The sequence below is a fragment of the Euprymna scolopes genome, chromosome 41 (assembly GCF_053919585.1).
Source record: "Euprymna scolopes isolate OS-2025 chromosome 41, ASM5391958v1, whole genome shotgun sequence".
Taxonomy (NCBI): Eukaryota; Metazoa; Mollusca; class Cephalopoda; order Sepiida; family Sepiolidae; genus Euprymna; species Euprymna scolopes.
The window spans coordinates 50083468-50097693 of record NC_136522.1 but is presented as its reverse complement, the minus strand read 5'-3'; the positions used below and the strand labels follow the sequence as shown (position 1 = coordinate 50097693).

The 14226-nt window shown below is 33.4% G+C and overlaps 1 protein-coding gene across 1 annotated transcript in view; it reads right to left on the bottom strand.

The window, feature by feature from the left end:
* The window catches only part of LOC145266714 (A disintegrin and metalloproteinase with thrombospondin motifs 9-like), a 59493-nt gene that overhangs the window by 27653 nt on the left and 17614 nt on the right, over nucleotides 1–14226 (bottom strand). The window contains exons 2-3 of the mRNA XM_080122638.1: nucleotides 8385–8475; nucleotides 1782–2047 (exon numbers count right to left, since the gene is read on the bottom strand). Of these exons, the coding sequence (XP_079978764.1) occupies nucleotides 1782–2047; nucleotides 8385–8475 (357 nt within the window). The remainder of the gene's footprint in view (nucleotides 1–1781; nucleotides 2048–8384; nucleotides 8476–14226) is intronic.

Genomic DNA, 14226 nt, shown 5'->3' with positions numbered 1-14226 from the left:
TATATTTTATTCAAAACTATGAAAAGAATATGCTGTTGTCACATTTTATTAGTTTGCTAATTGTCAGACGATAAGAAGAGAAGTGATGCAACACCAGTAACCACATTGGGAGCATAATTTTCTATAAATTGGTTGATATCATTAGTTGGATTGTGACATCAGAATATACGTTTCATTCTTTTTACGCTCGTGTATATATCCGACACAATAAGACAGCCAATCAACCGGAGGCCACATAAGTCTATATAAAAACATAAGATATTAGCAGAAATATACTCAAGAGTCAAAACTATGAAAAGAATATGCTGTTGTCACAGCCCTAATCATTAGATATTAGACATATTAACGTCTCGATGATCACTTTTGTTTCATGATGAGGCGTATTCTTGGGTTAGTGTTGGGATAAAGTAACAGCATTTTTTGTCATTGTCATTTCGTATAGAAAAGGCAAACATCTGTGTGTTCGTATGTTTGTATGTTTGTATGCCTTGCTAAAATTTCAAACGTGCACAATAAAACCCGAACAAGTTAGTATATTTTAAATCAGTGTAACGTCGGAAAAATAATATATAATCTTTTGAACATGAGATCAATTCTTTGGGACTGAAGTTGTCACTTGTAACATTTAATATGATAGAGAATTTTATCAGGATTTTTAAAGTTATGTTATATTAATACAACCCAGGAAATTAGTCAACCTTTTTGTTTACAATTTCAAAAAATTGGAAACTCCGGATTTGATCCATCGTTTATTAATTATTATCATTTCTTTACAAAGAAAAAGAGTGAAAAAAATAGTTTTAGTAGTGCTCTGTAGAGGTCCTTAGTTAGTTTCACTTTCAATAATTCTATAGAGCTCACTTGTAATTTATTTTTTCACTCATTACTTAACAAAAAGGAGTTTTACTTCTAAAACGAGGTGGGGGTAATTAACTTCAAATTATTTAATGTTTTCTACTGAGTTTTTATGACCTCGAGCAACGTCGAGTGATCATAGTTGTACACGGTCATGGGTTTTGTTTGTCTATTCAAAAATAATAAAATACAAAACAAATACTCACAAATTTGGTATATTCTTCATTGACGTTGCACTGGATGAGTAATACATAGAGTTTATAAAAATTATTCATCATCTGGGGGTCAACTATACCGGGTTTCGTCAGAATTATTGAAGCGCCATTGTTATTTACTAATTAGAAAAGATGTCAACTAATTGCACGTGAGGATCTATTATATAAAAACGATTTGTATGCGTGCATTCCCAGCTAAAAGTACAAACAAAACTACAAAATGAACAATCACAAAGTTAGTAGTCTACTGGTCGGTATTATCCTAGATTATATTATATCTAACATTTAGAAAAAAAAATTGCATTCTCTGGGGCTCAACTTGGCCAGTTGTACTCATGTATTATTATTATATAATGTACTAGTTTAGAAAGAAAATCTCGGCCCATGACTAGAGGAATTTATTATATAAAAAAGGAGTCTGGTGTATGCGTTTATGTCTATCAAGAGAACAATGGTTTGGGGAAAAAGAAAGGGCGAAAATAAAGTCACAAAGTCAGGTAGAGAGAAGTAAAAAAGATAACACATTTAATAGAATTATATTACATTTTCTGCGAGCAACACCAGGTAGCCCTGCTAGTTGTTAAATATTTTTATATGTTATCATTCCACAATTAAGCTAGTAGCTCTAATTGAATCAAGTAGAATCATCCCTAATGATCTTTTTCTGAATTTAGGAAAGCTAACGAGTTAAACCATCACGGAATTACAAACCGTAATATCCAGTCGGATTTTCCAGTAATATATAACACCTGGTGGTCCTCTGGTCCAATCATAAGTGTAACAATTTCTATAATATATAGGTGAATATTTGCTGTAGTTCTCCTTAAGTAGGGTCACATATTCTTTAGGGTAGTTTGTGTTCATTTTGTGGCAGTAGATTCTCAGCCGGGAACTCGTCTCCATTTTGGGCCGGATGTAGTAATCACCATCTGATGAGGTATTCGTGCAGATCTTCACATCTTTGCAGCTAGTCATTTCTGAAAACAAATATTTGGACACAGTTTAGAAAAATCTAAAAGAAAAAATAACGCATTGATAAAAATAGATCCTATTTTTTTGCGCTGCTTTTTTTAGAAATAGAAATCTACACTGTTGCCTTCGTGACGTAAGCAACCTTCACTACAAACAGAACAGATCAAACCAAGTTCCAACATTTACTGAAATACCACAATAAAAACACGTTATTACTAGCCAGAAGACTAATTTTCAATCAATTGGTAATATTAAATGCCTACTTTTATGAAATTATTGGATATCTTTATAGCATGAAAAACTGTCCATTTGAATTATATAAGCCACAAGGAGACATGACGTTGCCTGGGAATGTATGATGATCAACAAATGTTTCACACTCTTATAGTTTATTGTCATCGATATCGGTGAAATCGCCCATTTTTCTATCAAATCAAAAGATTGCCTGCTTAAATTGAGGATCCATCGGGGTGCACTGAGAAGAAGCTTCATTGGCCTCCTCAAAATGCATCGTAGTCTATGTTGCACTATAGAGAACCTACTGTTGATTGTATAACATTATTTGGATGCATAAAACGGCTTGTACTGAACTTAAAAATACAGAAATCAATGGTCATGCTTCAATTTCGCTCTAAACAGAACCATTCATTTCGAACACTCCGTCATATCTACCATTGATTTTGTATACCTGGTCTAACTGGTTATGCGGTGAGAATGATTTGCATTTAAGTTTTAAATAAAATAAAATCAAGTATCATGGTGCAATTGTGCTTTAAACAAAAACATTCATTTCGAACACGCACCTAATCGTATCAAAGGACCTATGGTTAGTTTTCAGCTTGTGTGGTAATATAAGTTTTCACGTGCACTTGAGATGTTAGACTGTTCCTTCTTTTATCGGATACTTTCGCTTACCAATTATTGATACTTATCGAAGACATTCCGATACAAAAACTATTCAAGAACACTGCCAGGCACATGTAGTACCTTCATAAATATCGACTCAGAAATTTTCGAGACCAAAGGGAACATAATCATACACAAAGACACAGACAGAGACAAAGTTCCTTTTATAATATACAAGCGAGGGATACCCGGCGTTGCCCGGGTGTTTGGAGGTGTGTATGGAAACTCCGGGGGCAGGGGGTTTAAAAAAATTAAGTATGAGGATCGAACCCGAACCCTTGAGGCAAAGTTGTAAATTAAAGCGTGAAAAAAAACGTACAACGTTAACCATTGCCCCACCGCGAGATGCTACCGGAAACACGTTTGAATTTATTTAATTACTTGGATTTGGCAGGTACCCGTTTTAATGAGTTAATGAGGTCAAGTTTGACTGCGATATAGTATTTCATTTACTGCGGGAACGCTTCCCAAGATGTTATAGGAAAAAGACTAACCCACATGTGGCGAGCGACAAATGTTGAATATTTATCTTCCCGAGATCGAGCAAACTAAATAAATAGGCGATCTTCGTTGTTAACTCTGAGATATTACGATTTATATGTCATATAAAAAGTTTTAAAAAGTTGTGAACCGATCGACCACTTCTCTGTAGACACACATACATACATACATACATACATACATACATTTTCGCTTATATATATATATATATATATATATATATATATATATATATATATATATAATGTCCTACTGTTTACATCAATTTAAAAAAAAACCCACTTCAAATCGAAAATGCAAAAAGAAACTACGAACAATGGAAAATTGTTATTTAAATGTAACTTTAGAACATTGATGCAACCAAAATACAACAGGAACACAATGAACTAGTTATTATTTAGTAGCATATACGTTCTGCAATTTAACAACCTGCAAATTTTGGGGTATTCTCTTGAATAAGTCTTAGGCAATACTTCGGTGAAAGGCATCCCACTTCACTTTAATTTTTATCCAAAGTTCTTTCAGATTTGAAAGTTTATCATTGCGTAGTTGTTGCTTGATGTAATACCATACCTTTTCGATATGATTAGAGTCTGCAGATTGTACAGGACAATCCTAACACGAAATACCATGCTCTTCAACGAACCTCTTGACATTTCCACTTGTGTGAATGGGAGCATTATTTGGCATGATGATACGATTATCATCCAAATTTCAGCCAAATAGGGTAGAACATTCTCAGTCAACATATTAACGTACTTGATTGATGTAATTCGGCCTTACAAGCGACCTACAGGCCCTGGAGCATTTGCACGAATAACGCGCCACAAGAAAACTCTGCCTCCACCACCTTACAGCGTTGAAAATGCACCTAGGATAGAATTATTCGTCTTTCCTTCGACGGAAGTACTACTTCTGTCGGTAGAAATCACTTTCGACCAATATAAAGAGTCATTGTCTTCATTGCATCTGACGAAGTTTAAACGGCGCATTCTATTCTTAAAAGAAATCATTGATTTTCGTCTTGAGATACATCTCTGAAAATCAAATTCCTTCACTCTGCTTTTAACAGTAGAAAGAGAGCACTTTTCTTACAAAATCACACTGTTGTTGGATCTGTCGGGCCGTTTCCAATCTGTTTCTGTAGATGTAATCTTGGAAGCGTTTTCTTCCCTGTAAGATGAGCAAATTAAGAAAACTGGCAGTGTTTTACTGCTTTTACATTTGTTGTATAACCTAAGATCAACAATAATTGTTACATAGTTCTTATTAAGTGTTCTTGTTAGTAAGGGTCTTAGTGGGTTCATGTGTGTGATCATGTTGTGAGATGCTAGATATCATATATATTCATTGTGAGTGGTCATATTGTTGAGAGATGGAGACAAGTCTTATATATAACGAGACCGACAGGTAGGGTACAAGTTACTACAGGATAGCCGACGGCATGTAATTCAATGAGAGGAGATTTATGATATATAGATAGATAGACCGATAATGCGTTTGAAGATGTTCGTCTATTATTCCATATGACCTGACAATGGCTTTGCATCAAGGAATTCAAGTCTTTACATGATTCTTCTTCTAACCTCCGCTTCCAAGGTTCTATGTCAGCTCTGTCTCTGACTCCTCTCTTCCCCCCTCTGACTGACTGACTCCACGACTGATTTTTTTTACTGAATATATTGAGACCCATGACGTCATTGCATGACCAACACGTGCATATCAGACACATGGCATGGCATGCCTCCATGTTTAAGCATGCATTGTTACTCACATGTTTCAAACATGCGCGATTTGCACGTTTTGAAACCATTTCTGACGACCAGGAAATTTCCCATTCTTTTTGTTTTACAAAGGAATTTAACCTACTTGTTAATTCTCTAACCGATATTTTTATTATGCATTCTTTCTTAGAATGTGAATAGATAGCCAAATTTTATTTATAAAATATTTTAAAATAATTAACAATTGAACTGGACATTCCATTTAAAACCTATTGTTCTTTAAAACTTATATACAGTGTTCGATTCTCGTTATATTTGATATCATTTTAATTTAACTAATTCTATCTTGTTTTACTTACATGAAAGTGGGACAGCCCTTTTCATGTAACACAATTACGATTAGATATACTGAAAAGATAAATATTTTACGCTAATAGATGCTAAAAAGTGAATATTTAAAGCTGGTTGTAAGCTCATTTGTTGCTGCGGTGTTTCTTGTTGCCTTCTCGATTTTTAGCTATTTTCTTAGTTGCCGTTAACACTAGCATACGAACAGGTAAATTATAGAGGAATAAAAGGCGTATCAAACTAAGTATAAGTTGTTTAAACATTTACATTCAATTTAGTTAAAATTTCTGATTTTTGAAAAAATGATATACGTGGACATTTTTGGGACGGCACTATATATATATATATATATATATATATATATATATATATATATATATATATATATATATAATCAAGTATTTCCTTTTCAGATTAAATATGTTTTTAACTCTTTTTCAGAGTGTTTTAACATGTTTTATTAACTTTTTACTCCATCTATAAATTCTGACGATGCTAGTTGGATATTTCTTCTCTTTGAGAATCTTACTCTAGCTAAAACAATATGTAAACTCATTTCTGGACTCACAGTAATACATTTCCTATATACTGCTCTGACTACACATTGAGCACTCTAGTCCAGTTTTTTCACCACCGATAAATATATATGTATATATATATATATATATATATAGAGAGAGAGAGAGAGAGAGAGAGAGAGAGAAAGAGAGAGAGAGAGAGAGAGAGAGAGGATTTTTCCACTTGCTAAGACAATGTAATTTAACAAGAACCTAGGAAACAAATTAATAATTGAATTTTTAGAATATGAGATGAAATAATTTTTTCCACAGCCAAACAACTTCGCAGCTCACAAAAGCCTTGAAATCCAACTGAGCAGACTTCTAAGAGTTTTGCTAGAATGTGTGCTCATCAGTTAAACATATCCCAAGTCGGATGTAGATTTAAAACAAAAATTAATGCAATGGCTTTCATCCCATTATGTGATGTTAATTTTTTGAAGATCTCAAATATATTTGGTTTCGTAATTTCTCTGATGAGGAGTGATTGATCATATTTTCTTATTCTTCGGACTATTGTACTAATTAGTAATTTGGTTCCTATGTTAGCTTGTTTGATAACATTGTCTTAGCAAGTGTAAAAACCATAGACATAGGTTTGATTGAATGATTACAGACTTGTTTGAGATGCAGTGCATAGATTTCATAGTCTGATTTTGCCGCTGGTTGCTTTGTCTGTGTTAGCTAGCAAACTTTCTTATGTCTGGTGCAACTGCACAAGTGGCTGGCGACTCGCCTTGTATGCAAGAATATCGGGTGTTTCGTTTTCAAAATGTTTCGGTCGATGTAACTTCCGTCCCTCTGCGATATCTCAGTAATTGTTCTGTCGATCACGGGAATTTTTCCGTCGAACTCTGAAATATGCAGATAATTTCGAACGAAACAAATTATTTCATCCTCAGGGGCAGAATGCTCTCGGTTCTCCAGCCAAGTAGAAGATCGCAACTCTATATTAGGTATTGTCGCCACTGAGGATTAAGCATCTAACTTCAGTACACGTCCGTGGTGTGGTGGATAGAGTACTTCATAGAAGTGAATTACAGTATTCGGGAGGACGATGGTTCAGTGCGATCCATAGTAGGGGTCGACACTCAAAAATAGAATTCTGGATTACTTAGGACGGAACAAGAGAATGCTATCCCTGTGGAATAAATGAAGGGTTCCATTCGAAATTCTGTACAAATTCCAGAATTCAACCGGAAGTTTCACGTCCGATAGAAAGATTCTCGAGTAGGATAAGATAAATTTACATAAGGTCAGAGGTTATATCAACCGAAACTTTATGAAAATAACAAGCAACATGAGGACGGTATGCGAATTATAAAACACGTATCGAGTTAGGATTTTTCAATTTCATACAAACATAACTAGAATAATGATTTGAAATATTTTCTAAATTTTCACCATTATGGAATTCGCGTTTCTTTCGCCCGACACTTTTTTAAGAAGAATAATTAAATGATTTCGCTTGCACTTTGATACTATAACTACAATGACGATATCCTTTATTTTCGTCAACATGTGAAATATATTCAACATTTCACCGTTACGGTATTCGCGTTTCTTTCGGACGGCACGTTATTTTCGTTAAAATTGGAAATATATTCAACATTTCACCTTTACGGAAGTCGCGTTTCTTTCGGGCGACACGTTATTTTCGTCAAAATTGGAAATATATTCAAAATTTCACCGTTACGGAAGTCGCGTTTCTTTCAGACGATTCGTTATTTTCGTCAAAATTGGAAATATATTCAAAATTTCACCGTTAAAAAAGTCACGTTTCTTTCGAGCTACAATTATTTTCGACAAAATTGGAACCATTTTTAAATTGTTACCATCTATGGACAAATAGCTCCACTGCTTTGTGAATGCCTTGAAAAAAATCCCAAGGGAGTAAACCCCGAAAAAATCTTGTTTGGAATCCGAATAGGCGGATGATGAAACACGGCAAAACTTTTCTATCAATTCCTGCAGCTGCGTTGCCTCCGGCCGTATAAGCTTGCCGTTGCGTCGCACTTTTTTTGCAACGCCCAGAGGAGGACCGTTATAGCAAGGCAAACCTAGGTCTCCTGCATACAAATAATCAATTCCAGCTTGGAGCTGTATAGCCACAACAGATGCTGCAGTTCACTAGATGATGCAGAATGTCATTGCTTTATTAGACAGAATGTTGCAATCACAGATTCAGTTAATAACAACGTCATTTTCACTATCATAACGGAAGTCGAATATTAAGATCGTAACTGCTGCGAGAGTAATATGAACTATTTTTTGTCGATATATCTTTCTATTCACGTACGACTTACCTTCTTGGACGCATGTATAGTTTGACTCCGCTGGGTAACAAGCTTCACATATGCGGCAGGGGCGTTTCGAGCAAGGTCCGAAGCCAATTGCCTAGAAAAAGAAAACTAAGACTTAAAAATACCTTAGTGACTTCCGAAATCCAAAGTAAAACTTATGCTTTGAATATATACGTATTTTAACCCATGCAAAATGTTAATAAGTACATGTGTAATATAGTCACTAAATCGAAAGTATTGTGACAGAAAACGACGTTCGATGAGGAGGAAGAAGTAGAAAATGAATAGTTATTACTAGGGCCAGGACAAGAGCATTGTTTTGACTCTCGAGTGGGTATTCGTTTATAACACATATGTTTTATGCAGATTCGTGTGGTTCTCGGTTGAGTAATTGTGTCTAACTCTGTCAGATATATACTCGAGAGTCAAAACAATGTAATACGTCTAGTAATAACTAGCTCGATCGTAAAATACACTTATATATGATATTTTGATTCATGCTGATTTCATATTTATTATTATAGAACATTCTATTGATTATTATATTGTACCCAATATATAGAAGTGATTTCAAAAGTTTAAAAAATATAACTTGAGTGTTGTCACATAGAATCGAAACAAAAACATTTAGCTATCGGATAAGTACTGTATTTAAACACTTATGTATTAGTTACGACATTGAATCTGACGATTATTTACGACAAAATCGTGCAGACGTCTTATCTAGATTTAAATTGTATATATAGAGTGGCCCACTCCAAAGTAGCCCAGGGAATGTACTAGCGAGGAGAAACATTCCTTTACTGTGTAAATTGTCTGGATCATTGTTTAAATTACCTTTAGTGTTATAAAAGAAGCTGGAAGTTCTCCCATCGATATCTATGCATTTCTGGGCACGTTTAACAACGTTTGCAGATACTGCTGGTAGATCTTCTCTGGTGATTTTCTTGATAACGTTGGTAATGTTCTCCTTAAGTTGGTCTAGATTGTGAGTATTATTTGCATAAATTTTGGTTTAACCCCCCCCCCAAAGATAAAAATCACAAGATGACAAGTCCCGGGACCGTGGTAGCCATAACCCTTTACTTATTGTTCTTTCTTCCTTTTGTCTCCTGGTGTCAGTTGGTCATAAGAGAATGATTAGAGAGATCGGGCTACTTTAAATTTGGGCACTTAACCTAGATAAATAATTATTAGAGCAAGATTAGATGAAATCGGGTAACTTCAATATATATATATATATATATATATATATATATATATATATATATATATATATATATATATATATGATAAATAACTCCCTTTTTTTTATTTCCAACGTCTTTTCCGTTTCTGAAATAGAACAGCGTCACACTTTGCACAGGAAAAAATGTCAAAATAGTTTTACTGATGTTTTTGTTTTCTTAATCTCATTTATCCAGAGGAAGTCTCGAAATAAAGATGAAACGTTGATGAATATATAACTCGGTTTATTCCTCTTTATTTCTCTACTTTGTCAGAATACTATTTCCATGATTGTCATCATATATATATATATATATATATATATATATATACATATATATACATATATGTATATATACGAGCAAACAGTTAATAAAACATGTTAAAAAAATACTTTGAAATGAGTTAAAACCATATTTAATCTGAAAAGGAAACACTAGATAAGTGGATAGTCCTTAATTATGTAATATTTATAATATACTTTAATTTTACCATCTTGGATCATTTTGGTAAATTTAATTGTAATTTTTATTTTATATTTATATATATGTATATGTTTATATATATGCGTGTGTGTATATACAAGATTCAAACAAGCTAGGAAGAAATTTATAATTACTAAGATAATAATCTTTATAATTATGAACTTCTACCATTTCTTAGTACAATCGTACATTGGTTGACACGTTGCCTGAAACGTTAAATGAAATGTTTCCAGCTATACGCAATCGGATTATTACAACAGTTTGTATCATATCAAATTCAAACAAATCTGTCCTAGAAAATATCGATTTACTTATGGCCGCAATCATATCTTAATTAGAATCTGCGAGATTAAAGACCAGAACATCTACTAACTGTTGGCAGTATCCTAACTTCGTCCTCATATTCCACACATTCCACGGACGAGGTTTCTGACAAAGAACGAAGTATTCCTGAATCTATTCAATCAACCACGTGTGTCAATTTTGTAAACTTTCAAGTCGTATTTTTAGTTCCTGGGATCAAGTAACTGCATGCATTATCTGAAACGATTTCCATTAAAAAAAAAAAACTGAATTTCATGTGTTCTGATGTTCTCTTGAGTTATGTTGTATGTCATAAATTGTGTCAGCACAAAATAATGTTTACAATTTATATTTCGCCTCTAAATTGAAATAATCAAAGCAACTGTAATCACAATCCAAACCTACAGATATGACGTACACCAACTATCATTGCTATTCACAGTTAGCTTTTTCACATTAGGCCAGGGCAATTCCATTGCATTTTTTTTTTATTCATATATGAAACATATGTTTTTATTTCATTGACGAGATAAATACGAGAAAAACAGCATATCTATAAAATACATGCATGGCAATTAAGCTAAACAGTTTTCCGCGTTGTATCCTCGTGAGGATTTGTGTGAAAATAAAACGCGGAACATTCTGTGTAGCTTCATTGCCATATATATTTTCAAAACTTGCTACCCAAGTCTACTTACGTATCGAGTACTGTCGAAGTTAATACTAAAAATATTTACACATTTTTTATGCAGATACATAAAATAATAATGATTAAAATAATAATAATAATAATAATAATAATAATAATAATAATAATAATAATAAGATGATGATGATGATGATGATGATGATGATGATGATGATGATGATGATGATGATGATGATGATGAAAATTATGAAACTGATATTTCGACGTGATGGTGAGATGAAAAAGGAAACGACCAAATTATAAGTCCCGCAACGTTTCGTCTTTATTTCAAGACTTATGGATGAATAATTTGAAGAAAAACGTTAATCACCTTGAGAAGGTATTGAGATAAAGAGGAAACGTTGATGAACACATCACTTTGTCCGATATTTTTCATCTCTGTCTGTCTGTCTGTCTGTCTCTCTCTCTCTCTCTACATATATATATAGAGAGAGATAAAGAGACAGACAGACAGTCTGTCTGTCTGTCTCTCTCTCTCTCTACATATATATATATATATATAGAGAGAGAGAGAGAGACAGACAGACAGACAGACAGACAGAGATGAAAAATATCGGACAAAGATGATGTACAAAAAATGTCTAGGTAGACTTATTGGCATTTAGCGGAAGGGGCTCTTCAGACAATTAATAATAAACTAACCTTCGTTTCAAAAAGTAAGTAATGACAATAAAAACAAGCCTACGCCCGACAAAGCAGGGCTAGAGAAAAACCCAAAGTCACACTCTGTAGGTATGGTTGTAGAAGACGTATCGTCGACTGGTACAAATAAACCTTCCTTAAGCTGGATAAGACAAAATATCATTAACAGAAGATATAAAAAATGAGCATGACTATGCACAACGCACTACACCTGAAGATTGACGATCTAAAATAAACAAAACGTATTTTTCATCTTCTCTCCAGAAGGTTTGACACAAGGTCAAGTGTCACTCACACTCATTCAGTATCCAAATTTATCGTCTTTAACAAAAAGTTTTGTGAGCCGGGCTGTCCTTATTCTAAGCCTCCAGTGTTCACGATTGTTAAGAATGATTGTATCCATTTGCCATTGCTTCCGGTCTTGCTTCATGGATTCCTTTAACGTTTTGTCCCCCGGAAATGGGCAAGTACTTAACAAGTATCTCTATGAATATACTCTGGAATCTTGGTTAACTGCACAATTCATCCGTGTACGATTAACATAGATAGGAAATTAATGATCATGCACAACGCACCGCAGTGGAGAGATGACACTAATCGGTTTGATATATAGCAATCATAGTTAAGGTTGTGTTCTTCGTGATACAACGTTGTTTAAATTTTAAAATGAAATACGTATGATATATACGTTTGTAAACCAAAGTGTAACGCAATATTTAAGGAAATAAATGAACACATGTTTAAAATTAACACTTTGATGTAATACGTCATCCTCAAAATATTTTCTAGCCATTATGAAAATGAAAGAATTCAGTAATAGAGAATCCGTTTTTTTTCTACCACGGTGATACTTTCTAATGTTCGGAAGAATGGCGCGGATGGTATGAAAGTTACGGCTGTCTCCTCTGTGATGCAAGGTTATTTAAAGTTTAGGGTTTGTATTACTGTACACATAAATTCTAAAAAGTTATCAAAAAACAAATATATAACAAATAAATGTTATCAAAGGCAAGATAAGTTAGTTTTCTACCAAACTGGATATAGTGTTTGTGTTTTTATTCAATGCAACATGTTTATCGACGCATAACATTAAGCGCTTCATCCTAAGTTGTTTTCGTTTAATCTATCGGCTAGTTAAGCTATGAATATTAATTTGTGTATTTGCATAAGTAACAGGTTTAGTCGACTCACTCCTTACAAGGTCGACTTATTTTTGTCCCCTTTGCAGCTTCTTTTTTACAGACTGAATACATTTCGAAATTGTTTCCATGTTGAAGTTCCGTAAATGTCATGTTTCAAGTCTGTTACACAAAACTTCAGAGAAGAATTTGAAAAAGACCACCCAACAGACACGAAGAGAAAATGTGATATATATATATACACACACACACACATATATATATATATATATATATATATATATATATATATATATATATATATATACTAGCTGTACTCTGCCACGCGTTGCTGTGGCTTAATTTGGTGCAATGGAAACTTCTAATAAAAAGAGAAAATGCATGTTTCTTATATTCTTAGTATAGCAATCCACTCCAAAAAGTTTTAAAAAAAAAAGGCGAAAATGAAAAAAAAATGGTACTCTTGCAGAATTGGATCAGGATCCTCGGGAGTTACGGTAAATCATGGCTTGGGCTCGACCAACATTCAATGGATTAAGCCGAAAGTGGCTAAAACGTTGAAACGCTCAATAGTTTTCTTTTTTATTGTGAGTTTTTAATTAATATTTGGGTAAGGGGGGTTACTATACACAGATTCGAAAAAGTTGTCTAAAAAGGAATAAATGAAAGCAAAGGTAAGGTAAATTATGTTTCTATCGAACGGGAAATTTTTTTAGTGTTTTTATTTAATGCAAAATGTTTAATCGGCTCAAAAAACTCAGTGTTTATCTATGTATTTGAAAAAGATGAATGGTCGCGGACTCTGTTGAATACGTGAAGTTTGGGAAAATCAGTTAAAAACTATACAAAACAGTGTCAGACACCTACTGATTATATCTTATTGTGACATAGGTTTACATATTCGGTGGGTTTCTGATAGTACTTTGCATAGTTTTTAATTTTAAATCATTTTCTCAAACTTAACATCATCAACAGTGTCCCTCACCGTTTGTATTTTTCAAGTACACTGATAAACACTGTTCTTCGAGCCGACTAAACGTTATAGTAAATAAAGGGTTTATATTACTAAACACAGAAACGAAAAAGTTGTTGAAAAATAAATATAACAAATAAATGTTATCAAAGGCAAGATAAGTTACTTTTCTACCATACTGGATAAGATTTAAGTAGTTTTATTTAGTGTAAAATGTTTAATCGGTTCGAAAACATGTAGTGTTTATCGGTATATTTGAAAAAATACAAAGTTTGGGAAATGAGTTAAAACTAAAAAACTATACTCTCAATATATGTTACAGTGACATGGGCAGACATGTATTCTGTGGTTTTTAACAGTATTTTGT